The sequence below is a fragment of the Strix uralensis genome, chromosome 32 (genome assembly GCF_047716275.1).
Source record: "Strix uralensis isolate ZFMK-TIS-50842 chromosome 32, bStrUra1, whole genome shotgun sequence".
Lineage (NCBI taxonomy): Eukaryota > Metazoa > Chordata > Aves > Strigiformes > Strigidae > Strix > Strix uralensis.
This window is the reverse complement of record NC_134003.1, coordinates 3,036,416-3,049,445: the sequence shown is the minus strand read 5'-3', so window position 1 is coordinate 3,049,445 and position 13,030 is coordinate 3,036,416. Positions and strand designations below refer to the sequence as shown.

General features: G+C 61.6%; 2 protein-coding genes across 3 annotated transcripts in view; both read right to left on the bottom strand.

The window, feature by feature from the left end:
* The window catches only part of ZNF687 (zinc finger protein 687), a 28,758-nt gene extending 23,404 nt beyond the window's left edge, over window positions 1-5,354 (bottom strand). Inside the window, exon 1 of the mRNA XM_074853375.1 lies at window positions 5,230-5,354. The gene's annotated coding sequence lies outside the window, so the exon portion shown is untranslated. The remainder of the gene's footprint in view (window positions 1-5,229) is intronic.
* A 1,523-nt stretch (window positions 5,355-6,877) lies between these two features.
* PSMD4 (proteasome 26S subunit ubiquitin receptor, non-ATPase 4) lies at window positions 6,878-12,986 on the bottom strand. Of its 2 annotated transcripts, none has more exons than XM_074853507.1 (10): window positions 12,874-12,986; window positions 10,807-10,947; window positions 10,033-10,147; window positions 9,339-9,425; window positions 8,619-8,687; window positions 8,086-8,301; window positions 7,888-7,996; window positions 7,450-7,581; window positions 7,227-7,294; window positions 6,878-7,129 (listed from the first exon to the last, which is right to left on the bottom strand). In XM_074853507.1, exons 1-10 carry the CDS (start codon window positions 12,897-12,899, stop codon window positions 6,962-6,964), a joined length of 1,131 nt encoding a protein of 376 aa, XP_074709608.1. In that variant the 5' UTR covers window positions 12,900-12,986; the 3' UTR covers window positions 6,878-6,961. The 2 variants fall into 2 exon arrangements, with proteins under 2 accessions (XP_074709608.1, XP_074709607.1); XM_074853506.1 differs by lacking the exon at window positions 12,874-12,986 and adding an exon at window positions 12,328-12,473.
* Window positions 12,987-13,030: the final 44 nt, after the last annotated feature.

Genomic DNA, 13,030 nt, shown 5'->3' with positions numbered 1-13,030 from the left:
TCCGCAGGTCAAGCGGGAGCGGAGGAGAAACGCGAGGCGCCGGCAGTGGTTTTGTGAAGGGCCGCAGCAACCCCATCGCCCGCGGTTCTGCCGCGTGGCAAGAGCGGGATCCCTTCCCGAGGGGAACAGGCAAGGCCCTTCTCACCCTTGCTCTGGAATAAGCACGTCCAGATTATTACTGCAGCTCACTGCAGCAGCCGTTCCCCTTCGCAGAAAAACCCCAAACCCAAGGGGAGCGCAGACGCTGCGGCTGAAGCGGCTGGCGAGCTGCGTGCCTGCACAAGCCAGCCAGCACCGCGGCGGTTCAGCTCGAGGAGGAGGAGCGCCGCCTGAAAACCCCTTCCTGGCTCCATTTCCTCCGGGAGAGCGAGCGGGCAGAGCGCTGGGGCCGGCGCAAGGCCCGGCGCTTGCACGGGAGTTGCACCGGGCAGGTAAATCTGCGCGGCGAAGCACCCCGGCCCCGTCCGCCAGCGCGGCAACGCAAACACGCCGCGCTCGGACGCTCCCGACCGTATCGACCAGGAGAAATCACCCCTCAAGTAGCCGTGATGATGCAAACGCCGTGGCAAATCCCAGCCTCCAAACCTGGAGCCGAGGCCGTCCTTGCACCCGGACCCAGCCCAGGCACACCTAGAGGTTTTGCTGGCAGAACTCGCTCGGCGTGGGGTAAAAACCGTGGGAGGGGGAGCAAAGAGCAGGAAAAGCCTACTCCAGACCAACAAACAAGGCCAGCAACTGCAAAAAAAAAAAAAAAGGGAGGTTTTTTTTTGCATTACCACGACTTAATTTGGCCAGGCAGTACATATCTATTTCTATAAATCGAGGATATAACGTATCTGGGCAAAGGGCTCGCCAGCTCCAGCCCTGCCGCCGCAAACAAGGCGCCTGTGTTCCCAGAGCACCCGACACCACCCAGCCCCGCTCTGCCGGGGGACAAAGATCCGTGCCCAGCAGCGGCATTCTCCCCTCCTTTTTAAACACTGCCTCCTATTTCACACCCCCCAATCGTCTCCGCTTTAAAATCTAATCAGAAAATACATTTTCTCCCCATCAAAGAACTCCCCCTGGCAGCATCCCCAGCTGCAGTCTGCCCACTGCCTCCGATTTCGAGGCAGCTTGAAGTACGGAGGCTGAATTATCTGCTGGAGGATGGGCGTAGGTGGCTCTTGGTTTTAGTCATGTACAGACATCCCCAGGAAAAAAAAAAAAAAACCAAAACGTGTTATTTTCCACAGCACGCCAACCCTCCCGGACAAGGGAGCGGCATCCGTCAGGCCGGGCTGCCCCATCGTTTCGGGCACCGTCTCCGAACGCCCTGGGCAGAGGTTGGAGCTCCTCAGCGCCGCTGGGCCGAGCGAGACGGGCCCGGCTCATGCACCGGGAAGGAAACAACCTTCTTGATGCTTTCAGGCTGAAGCTGCTGGTCCCAAAGAGTTTGAACCATCTTCTTTTTTTAAAGACGGATTTATGATTGCTGTAATTAAAGTGATTAAAAAATGTGCTCCCTTTGTTCTGCACGCTGGCTCCATCCATCTAAGGCGGCTTCTTGGGGATCCCTCCCCGCTGTTTGGATCACACACGGCAAGAATGAAACCACCCCAGATCCCCCTCCAACACGTCGGGGGAAAGAAAAACAGAAGAGAATAACATTTACAGTGAAATAAAAATAAAGGGCTGGTGTCAGACCCAAACCCACCAGATTATCACCACTGAAACATCATTTTTTATCTTTCAGTAGGTTCTGCAACAGCAAGCGAGCCTTTAAAAGCAAGAGGCGAATCCAAAATCAGCTGCGAAGGGAGGGGGAGAGGAGACGGTCTCTCACCAACACGCAGCAAACACACAGATTCCCCCTGCCGGGATATGAATAGCTAGCTCACAGATTTCACTGAATTCAAGCAAAAAAGATGCTTCATCAAGGAACAGAGCAGGAAACTCAGTTCTTCCCCGTCCCCCCATGCCCATGATCAGGTGCAAATCCGCGAGAGGAGCCCGGCAGCCCCGTCCCGGTCCCCGGCGCAGAGCACAGCTGCCACGCAGAGACGACACATCCTGACCGGAGGCTGGTTGGGGATTAAATTCCCATACGTTTAACAGAATTAAGTCTCTACCATCTGCTAACTTCTGGAGATATCAAAACAAACAAGGGGTGGACGAGATCCAGAAATCCTGACAATTTGGCCTGCCTGAAAAATTAAGTTTTTAAACACTGGCAGGCGTTTTTGCAGCCATGATCCGCACAAAGCAGCCTCAATGTCAACGCGGGGAGGTTTTTGTTCCCGGATTTACCAGTATGACCAGGAGCCACACCGGTGTAACGCGGACAAGGGCTTGGTGGTTCCGGGCAGACATTTCACAGAAGAATGCCCAGGATCCTGCCAAGCGTTCAGCCTAACGACACTCCCCTCACCTGGGATCGTTTCCACGTCGCGGTGAACAGTTCCCGGTTATCTCCATCCCGGCGGGTTTTGGGCTATTTCATCGCACTGGCTTTTACAACGTAAAGTTTCTAAACTCAGCCAGGACACCCCGTTTATTCTAGCGGTATAAATAGAAAATCTGCCATGTAGGATGCCAAAAGGAAGGGAACACTGAGTTCCCTCGCTCCTGTTGCACGCTACAACAGCCCCGCACCATAACCGCGCTCGCTCGCTATTAGTCTATTATTATTGTTATAATACCCAGATGCATGCTTAGGTACTTGATGGTACAAATAAATTAAAGCTCTAGAAAATACCTTGCAGGGGGCAATCACGCCTTAGCAGAAGGAGGGATTAAACCCTGGAGAACCTAATCGGGGTGGAATAAACCCAAAAAACTAGACACAAACGTGATTCCTGCAAGATGATGAGAGCTTTGGGTGCTGCTGGTCCTACTGGTCATCGCAGGAGATCCTGAGGTACCTCCACACCGGCACCGCCTCTCCAACAACCGTGGTCGCTACGGGGAATGGGGGCTCCCTCGCACCAGGATCAACACCAGGAGGAAAAGTGCTGGCAGAGCTCCTGCTGCTCCTGACCAAGAAAAATCGGGGGAAGAGAAGTCTTTGGGAAGCACCTCTGCCAGTCCTCCCGCCTCTGCTAATGCCAGCATGGCCACATGTGGGGTGACGCAGTTTTTTTCCTCCTCAGACACACTAAAAATACATCCTTTGAGGCAGCTGTTTCCACAAACAAGGCTCAGCTCCTAACGTGCTGCTTAAAACCTAAGTAGGGAGGCTATCAAACTTCCCCTGCTCCCCTTCTAGGGGAGTCTCTTTGAATTAAACTAATTGTGGGAAGCTAATCACAGCCTCCAAGAGCTGCCCGTTACCCGATCGCACGCAGACACCAGCAGCAACAAATTAAGGGACTTTACAGGGGCTGAGACCAAGAAATGGGAGGAGAAGAGAGAAAAGAAACTGGGTTTGAAAGAAAACAACACATTTGTGCTACCAACCCACTCTCCCTCTCACAAAGCAAAACCAGGAGGCTCTTAAGGAAGTGGCCAAGACCCACAAGAAATACCCCCGCTGAAACACTCGACCTCCCTGCAGAAGGTCTGCTCCCTGCCGCTTGGCCTCCTCCTCCTCCCCAGGGAAAGCACCCCCAGCCCAGGGCCACCTCGCTGCCCACAGGCCAGAGTTCCCCGAATCTCGCCGGGCACCTCGAGAAGCGACAGCAAGAACCTGCTGTTAGGCTTTGCTATTCCCAGCTGCTTCCCTGCAGGAAGTCAGGGTGGACCTAGACCTCGATTCAGGACGGTGCCCACCTCCCCACGAGCCTTCTCCTGCATCTGGAACCACACCGAGCTCCCCAATTCCTCCCAACCGCCCCCCAAAAGGCAGACGGCTGCTACAGGACCCGAAAACACACAGGCTGCAACACCGAGGCCCCGACAGGATCCTCTCCACACCTCCCATATTCTCTTCCCCTGCCAAACCCGGCGCAATAGCGAGATTCCCTCCTCTCCAAACCCTAAACCATTCAGCAGCCGCAGCACTGTTCTTCCCAGGACCTTGGGGTGCGATAAGAGACCCACACGCCCCGTTCTCAAACACCATCCTCGGGACACCGGTACCTGGAGAGGATTTAGACAGCCCAAAACCCGACCGGCTTCTTGTTCACACGGCCACTCCTCAAAAACTGGAGGAGCAAGAAAATCCCCCCAGGAACTGGGGCCACAAAACAAGACATCACCTTATTTGCAAGAGATGTTACAGCTGAAGGATTGGGGGGACCACAGGCAGCCCCTCTCTGAGCCCCGGGCTGGAGGGGGGAGGTTGCCTCGCCCCCCCGCCGGGCAGGGAGGAGGAAGGAGCTCAGCCCCAGGAGCGCTGGAAGGGAATGACAACACTCCCAAATCCCAGCGCTGGAGAGAGGGAGGCGGAAGCGACCCCCCCCCGGAGCTGTGGGGGCACACGAACAGCCCCTGCGCCCCCCCAAAGCCTCCCCCGGCTGTGGGAGGTCTCAGCCTGCCCCTGACTACGGCTGGGCATGACCAGAGCGCCCGCCCCCCCCCCCCCCCCCCCCCCCGCTATTCGCGGTGATGTCAGGGCGGGGGCAACCAGCCCAGGTCTCCCCAAGAGATGCAGGTGGGCACTGCCAGCCCCTCCACTGCTGGGGAGGGAGGGGGACATGACCAGGCTCCCCAGAGACAGAGGGGACGAGGATCATGACCAGCGCCCCCCCCCCCCCCCCCAAAAAAAAACCCCAAACCCCTCAGGCCTGGGGGAAGGGATGCGCTCAGCCCTCCCCGCAAAGGCAGGGGAACACGACCGCTCCCCCACCCCAAAATCCCAACGGGAAGGGCTGTTACGCTCCCCCCAGTTCCAAAGGGGAATAGTACAGGATGACCGTTAGGCTGCCCCCCCCCCCCCCCCAATCTCCTGGAGAGGGTGGGGATAAGCGGTGCCTCCCCCCACAGCGCGGGAGGGGAGGGGATGACCGTGACCCCCCCCAAACCCCGCAGGGGGAAGGGGATGACCGTGACCCCACCCCGCGGCACCAAGGGGAGGGGCCATGACCGCCGCCCCACATCCCGAGTGGGGAGGGGGCGGCTCTGACTCACCGCGGTCCCGAAAGGGGAGCGGGGCAGCGCCATCACCTCCCCCCGTATCTCACGGCCCCCTCCAACCGCCCCCCCGCCCCGAGGCCTGGGCCCCCCCCCCTCTAGGCCCGGATCCCCCCTCCAGGCCCCGAAGCCCCTCCCTCGGCCTCGGGAGGCGCGGGGGTCCCGCGGCGGCGGTACCTGCTGCTGCGGGCGGGGGGCGGCTGGTTCCCGCCCAGGCCCCTCCGCGGCGGCCGCTTCTCCTCAGCCACTTCCTGCTTGGCTCGCGCCCCCCGCCCTCCGCCGCTGGCCGCTCGCGGGCCGCGCTCCCGCCCCCCCGCCCCCCTCGCGCCGCGCCATTGGCGGAGCCGCCCGCCACTCGCCGCTGCGCGCGTTTCTATTGGCCAGCACCGCTGTCACTCTCGGGTGGTCGCGACCGTTCGCACTCGCCGTTGGCGGAGCGGACGACAACTCCACGGCCGGAGCCCGCCTCCCGTGTCGTGTGCTTATTGGGGTGTGGGGGTGCCATTCAAAGCATGGTCCCCGCCCACCCCGCTGCCCCGCTTCCTATTGGTGGCTGGCGCTGGCTCGCCCACTGGGCAGCCTCGCTGCTTATTGGCTGGAGGCTTTGTTCATCAAGCCAGCGCCCCTCCTCCCACTTTCCATTGGCCAAATGAGGCTGCCCTTCAAGCACGGGTTCTCGCATCTATTGGCCGCAGGGAATGTCCATCAGGGCGTCTCCCAGCTGTTTATTCCCTATTAGGCGAGAGACCTGTCGTTCAACGCCAGGGCCCGCCCCTCCACCAGTCCCATTGGTCTGAAGCTCCCAGAGGTGGTTCAACCGTCTTCTCCCATTTGCTGGCAACGCTGTCACTCACAGAGCGAGCAGCGTGCTTGCCCCGCCCCCCTCCGTCTGGCACGTGATGCAAATACTCAGCCCCGTTGGTGAAGAGCCCTGTCACTCAGGCACGCCCCTGTCTCTTTGCTCCCCCATTGGCTGGCCCGCCCGCCAGTCCGCCATGACAAAGCAACACCACCCATTGAGCCGCCTGGCCGCCACTCAACCCAAAATCCCGCCCCCCCGGGCTCTCCTCCCCACCCCATTGGCCACCTCACCAGCCCCACGAACTGACAACATCCACGCCACCTCCTCACTCATTGGCCGACTCCGCTGCCCATCAGCCACCAAGGCCCACCCCCTCCGGCCTCACTGTAAACATCCTGCGGGCAGAGCGGGGCACGCCGGGAGGTGGCGCAGGGGGCGGGGCTTGGGCACTCAGGCCCCGCCCCCAGGCACGTGTTGGAGGGGGGGGCGCCCAGAGGAGACCCGCGCCCAGTTCCCCCAGTATAGGGGAGACCTGGGGCCCAGTCCCCTCCTGTACGGAGGAAAGCCGGGGCCCAGTATTCCCCAGAGCAGGGGAGACCCAGGGGCCCAATCCCCTCCAGTAAAGGAGATTCCAGGGGCCCAGTCCCCCCCAGTACAGGGTATCCCAGGAGCCCAGTTCTCCCAGTACAGGGAGTCCCGAGGCCCAATTTTCCCAGTACAGGAGAGTCCAGGGGCCCAGTTCCCCCAGTACAGGGGATCCTAGGAGCCCAGTTCCCCCCAGTGTCAGGGAGTCCCGAGGCCCAGTTCCCCCCAGTACAGGGGATTCCAGAGGCCCAGTCCCCCCAGTACAGGGAGTCCCGAGGCCAAGTTCCCCCCAGTACAGGGGATTCCAGAGGCCCAGTCCCCCCAGTACAGGGAGTCCCGAGGCCAAGTTCCCCCCAGTGCAGTGGGAACCTGAGGCCCCCTCAGAGGGCCCTGGGCTGCCCCCCCCGGCTCATCCCCACTGAGGCGCCAGCACAGAGCCCCCCGTGAAATCCTTTATTGTCCCCGGGCAGCCCCCGGGCCTCCCACTCACCCCGGGGCCGGCGGCGCCCCCGCCCCGCGCCCTCATTTCTTCTCGTCCTCCTTCTTGTCCTTGCTCTCCTTGGCGGCCTGCGAGGCCAGCGAGCCCATGGCGTTGCGGATGGCCTCGTTGTTGGGGTCCACGCCCGGCAGGTTCTCCAGCACGCTCTGCAGGAACTCGGGGTCCTGCATCACGTCGTAGTCGTCTTCCTCCTGCGGGGAGAGAGGAAGAGGAGGCGGGGAGGGGCTGGGGGTCTCCATCTTCCTCCCGGACGGAGAGGGGTCCCCTCCCAGCAGGGCCAAACCCCACCTTGGCGGGTTCGGAGGTGTCCATGGCCGTGCTGCTGTCCACCTCCGCGGCCTCCGCCTGCGCGAACTCTGCGGGGGAGAGGGACCGCTGAGGGTGGGGGGGTCACCCCTGCACCCACCCCGCGAGTTTTGGGGAGCTCCGGACCCCGCCCCGGTGATAAAAACCCCCGTGAAGGGGCCGGCGGTTCCGTCTGGGTCTCTGAGTGGCGGCGCCGGGGGCTCACCCGCTCCCTGCAGCGACATCTGCATGGCGTAAGCGATCTGCTCCTCCTCCGTCATGCTGCTGAGGTCGGGCAGCCCGGCCCGGCCGAACTCCTGCTGAGTTATCGTCATCTTCAGCAGAGCATCGTCCGAATCTGCGCAGACAGACCCCGCGCTCAGAGCACAAACCACCCGCGACCCCCGTCCCGCCTCGGGCCTCGCTGGGGAAGGGGACGGCAGCGGGGCAGCTGCCCGCGGCGCCCGGGACGGAAGCGGCTCAGCCTCCGTCGGGGAATTTCAGCGGAAGCAGAGGTGGCTCCCCGGCACGCTGCCGTTAAACTGCCGCCCCCCGACGCTCCGGGGCAGAACGGGCAGCGCGGGAGCCTGCGGGCCGGCCACACGCCCGCCCTAGGGAACGTCCTGCCTGTCGCTGCCCGCGTCACTCCCTGCCCAGTCCTTACCGTCCCCGCCAGCGGTGGCGATCCCGGCCTCAGCCGCGGAGGCGGCCGCAGCCCTCCTGGCCTCCTCCTCTTGCCGCTGCCTCTGCTCCTCCATGGAGACCCGCAGGGCCTGCGGAGACGGGCAGGCAGCTGAGCGGGGCCGGGCCGGGCTGGATGGAGCTCGGCGCCCGCGGCCGCCCTCCCGCTCCCCGCGCTCACCAGAGCCAGCTCCGGGTCCGTGCTGGGGTCCACGCCGAACTCGAAGTCGCTGGCGCCGAGGCCCAACATGGCCCCTCCCTCCCCGGCCAGGATCGGGGAGCTGATGAGGGCGTCGGCCAGGCTCGGCCCCGGCGGCACCGTCACCAGGTGGGAGCCGGTGCCGTCCTTCCCGTTCAAGGTGTTAATGAAGGCCGTCAGCTTGTCCGTGTTGGCTTCCTAGGCCGGAGAGAAAGGCTGGGACTAGAGCCCGGCCTGGCGCCGCGATGGACGGCCAGCTGCTCCGCACACCCCGCGTCTCTCCGCACCACGAGGGAGCCAGGAGCGACGGAAAGCAGCAAAGCGCCCGCAGTGAGACGGGGAGGTCCCTGCCCAGGGGGACACGTCACTCTCCCCAGTAGCGTTTTTACTGGGGCAGCCTCGGACCGAGGCTCAGAGCTGTTGGTACCCTCACGTGCCCGAGGAAGGGCTCTGGGCTGGCCGGGATGCGAAATCCCACCTTGGCTCTCACACCAGAAACCCAGCGGAAGTCTCACCTCTTCTCCAAAATTGATGACATCAACGTTGACTTTCTCTTTCTTCAGGCGCTTTGCCAGTTTCACCAGCTGCAAGGAGAAGACGGCGGCGGCGTTCGCTTGGATTCCAGCCCTGACCCATGCTCAGCCCCTCAGAGCCCAGACAGCAGCGCTCAGGGTTCACTCCTGGAGGCACGAAGCCCAGAACCAGCTTCCCAGTTTCGATCCCTCCCAGCAGGACGGTGCTGGAGGTGTTTCACCTCTCTGGGTGGGAGCTGATGTCCCTGTCGCTGGGGACAGCCAGAGCCTGGCACAGGCAGCGTCCCCTCACGCTCTCTCGCAGAGACCCGGCACATCTGCGTTAACTTCACTTGCGCCGTTTTAAGCGCCAACAGAACGACGGCCCAGACTCAGGGACACAGATTTCCTCCCCCAGCTCCTCGGGCAAAAAGCCCCAAGTGGTTTTGGTGACAGTCACAAGCCGGGAGGACCCGAACGTGGCGCGAGCTCCCCGTGGGACATCAGGATCCCTGTCCCTGGCTCGGGCCTGGCTGCACGCAGGGACGCGGCCTTCCCGCTCCCCCCCTCCTCAAGCCGAGGGCCACTCTGCTCAAGCGGCTCTGCCTCCGCGCTGGGGTGTAAAAACTCAGTACAGAGCAGGGAACAAACGAGAAACCCGATTTATGGCACAAATTAGAGCGCGAGGCTGACCCAACGTTTTTTCCTTCGCCTGTTACTCACGTCTTTCTCGTTGTCTTCTACAGGGCTCCCAACGAAGGCGATGATTCGCATCTTGTGGTTCTTGCCCTGGCGATGTTTTAAAGCCAGCTGCAAGACAGAAGTCGTGTTGTACTTAAGGAGCAATTCTCAGGAAAAAGGGGTGGCTGGCTGTCACCCCAACGCTTTTCCTGGTACACAGGAAGATTTAGGCTAAACATCAGGAGAGGCTTTTCGGCAGAAGTGTCACCAAACTGTCTACAGGCAGGCGCGGCCCCAGGGCCTCCCCTTTGCTGGCCATTGTGACTCTGCTGGGAGCAGTTTGTTGGCAGAGAGAGAGTTTGGGCCAGAGCAAGAACACAGGACAACAGGGTGGCCACAGCCTGGGGACTCTCGGCCGGGAGCTGCTCCCCTCAGGCGGGGAGAGCCGTGCAGCTCGGCTGGACTCCTGCGAAGCAGCTGGCAGGTTCCTCTGAAGCAAACGCTTGAGCTTTTATATCGGGTTTTATAAAGGAGGTGTCACCTGCATTTGCAGATGGGGAAACTGAGGCAAAACCGAAATGGTTTGCTGTATCGTTCAGCCGTAGAGGCAGGGAGAGAACAAGACCTCCCGTATCCGAGCCATCCACAGGACAGGTAATTTAAGAGACACGCTAAGGCAAAAGGAATTACAGAGAAAGGTGCAGACTCGCTCGTGAGGAACCAACAAGACACTTACATGAGCAACTCTGATCCCTGTGCAAAAGGTAATTTTCCCTTTGGGCTGCACCGTGTGTAGCTTTGAAAGGATCCGGCCCGTGTCTGGAGTGAGCGTGGTCAACACTTCACAGTTACTGCAACACAAATACACTCACGTCAGTGACTCTTCTCTGCGCAACCCTGTATTTGGGACGGGGGTAGGAAAAGCCCGTCCTGCCCCAAGCCTGCAGCTGGTATCTGCTTGGCGCCGGGGGGTCAGTGCGTGCAGGCAGCAAGACTTTTAGCCTGGTTTCCTAAAAAAACCCGAAGTAATCCATCTGCGTGAAGGCTTGCGCGTGTCTCTGTCCCCTGCCCCGGCAACCTTGAGCCCAGTGGCCAATTTTAATCGACTGGCTAAGAGGGAGCTCACAGAGGCACTGAAATCCTACAGACTTCAGGAAAACGGAGGAACCACTCTCCTGAGGCCACTCGTGAGCTACGGTGACAGCTCAGGCCTCACCTGCCACCCTCTGGGACACAAGGCCACAAAAGGATGGGCCTGGCAGAGAGGTCCCGGGAGAGAAACCTCCGTAACGTCTCCCGGCACTGCAGGAGCGAGCCCAGCGAGCTAGAGACCCGTCAGGAACCAGGTTTTCTTGTACCAGTCCTCCCGGAAGAACTGGTTTGGTTTTAGACTGTGTTACTGCTGCCCCGTTTTGCAACACTCCTGCTGTCCCTTGCCCCCGCGCTCTCTGACGTGTCCCCCCAGCTGCTCCCCAGCGTCACCCGAGGCCGGTTCCCCCCCGGGACGCACTTGGCTAAGGTGATGAGCCCCACGTTGTTCTCGGGGTTACTGCGGGTTTTCGAGTGGCACACGATGTTGACAGCATCTTGCTGGGCCTGCAGGCGAGTGGGTAAGAAGTCTCCGTTCCTCATGTACTCGCTGTTGTCAACGCTGAAACACAGAGGGCAGAGAGGGTCAGCTCCTGAAACAGTCGAGGTTTACCCCCAAAACGTGCTTTTTGGGACAGCAGCCCTAAGGTCACACAGCTGGGGACACACAGCAGGACACAGGACGGGGCAGAGAGACGAGCTGTTTCCCTGAGTTCTCGGATCAGATCTGACCTCTGGGTCACAGGACAAATGCTGGCCCGGAGCTGGAAGCTCCTGCTCCTTGCTAAAGAGCGCGAGAGGCGACTGCGGCCAGACACCACCTCGGACCCACGTCTCACCAACACCCTCTTCTGTCTCCGCAACAACAAAAAAAAGCGCCAAGAGACACGACTCCACGGTAAAGTGCAGATCCCTGCGCTCGTCACCGCCGTGGGGTTTTCATCGGGACAAAGAGCAGCTCTCCGAGGGCAGGGACGGCGGGTGCTTTCCAAAGGGCTCTGCTCTGCCAGCGCAGTGCGCCCCCCGAAGCCACACGGCGATGGGGCGAACCCCCGCGCCCCACAGCTGGGCTGTAACATCCCCCACCGGCGGCGGGGCCTCCCCAAACCGTGCGGCCGACGGGCAACAGTGCCCCGCAGCGTCTAAGGGCAGCAGCCGCCTCCCAGCCCCGCTGCGACGGAGCCTCCGCTCCCTCAGCGGTGCAACACGGCAGAGCCCAGGCAGAGAGAGCCCCTCTCTCAGGCCAGCTTCAGGAAAGCGACCCCGGGAAGCACGACTAGTTAAATAAGAGCTTGAGAGTTTATTCCGGCCTCAAATTAAGACTTTCTCGAGGAATACTCCCAGAATTTCTTAGTTTTAACACCACGGGAAAGGTTTCTTCTGGGAAAAAACCACCTATGACCATTTTCCTGACCGTGCTCGGGCTCGTGCTGGGCCACCTCTCCTCCAGCCCACACCAACCACCCCGTCGCAAGCTGGGGAGCGAGGAGGGAGGCGGCAGCGGTCGAACTTCACCTCAGGCACAAAGACGCAAAGCGACCTGGCCGAGGCCATCCAAGCTGCAGCTTTACTGTTCACGGAGTAACAGCGAATTCCTCCTGCTCTCCAGGGCAACACAAGGAGCAGCGACACGTTTTAACGCCCTTAGACGTGACTAAGCAAAGAGTTACCCAGAGAAAACCTTAAGGACTTCGATATATACGGTCAGCGGGTCAGGCTGTGCTAATATTTTTATCCAAACAGCTGCGGGACCACGCAGAGAGCCAAGGAAACAACAGAGCCTCGGCAGATTTCACTGTTTGTCTTGTCGTGGCCTCCTTAAGCACCACAACTAAGACATGACAGGCCTGTAGCCGCTGCGATAATAATGACACATCAAAGTTCGCCTTCGCTTCGCCCCCCCCCGGATGCGTTTGGCACTGAGGGACAAAAATCTTTTCACCTCAACACCGACGTTGAGCAACAAGAAGGGAGACGGGGGCTGCTCCGCGCAGGACCCCCCGCCCCAGCGGTGCCGGGCGAGGCCCCTCCTCGGGCCGCAGGGACCCCCCCGGCTGGGGCCCGGCCCCGCATCGCCAGGCACCGCGTCACCCCACGGTCCCTTCGCGGGGGGTTCCTCTGTCCTCCCTGAGCCCCCCCTGAGCCCCCCCCTCGCCTCTGCTCAGCCGGAGCCTCCCCCACCCGCAGACCCCTCCTCAGCCCCCCCCCGCCTTTTTCCGTGACAGCCCCCACCCTCGCCGCTCCTCCCTGACCCCCTCCAGCACCCACCACCACCCTGCCCCACCCCAACCTAAACCCACCCCCCCCGCCGTGCCCCACCTTTCCCCCACCCCAATTCTCCCCACGGTCCCCCCCCCGGCCCGGGATGACTCAGGGAAACCCGCGGCGGCCCCGCCCGGTGCCCGCTGCGGCGGGGGAGGGAGCAGGGGGGTGAAGCGGGGCGCGGGGCCCCCCCCGCGGCGCCGCCCGGCCCGGCCCCGCCGCTCACCACACCATGGTGCTCTCCAGAACCATCTTGGCCTCCTTTTGCCTCAAAGACCGGGCCGGATTCCCCAAACAAAACGCCCGGCGATTGGCTCAAAGCTCTCGACCAATCGTAACGTCCCGTGAGGCGAGGCGAGGCGAGGCGCGGGGCATGCTGGGAG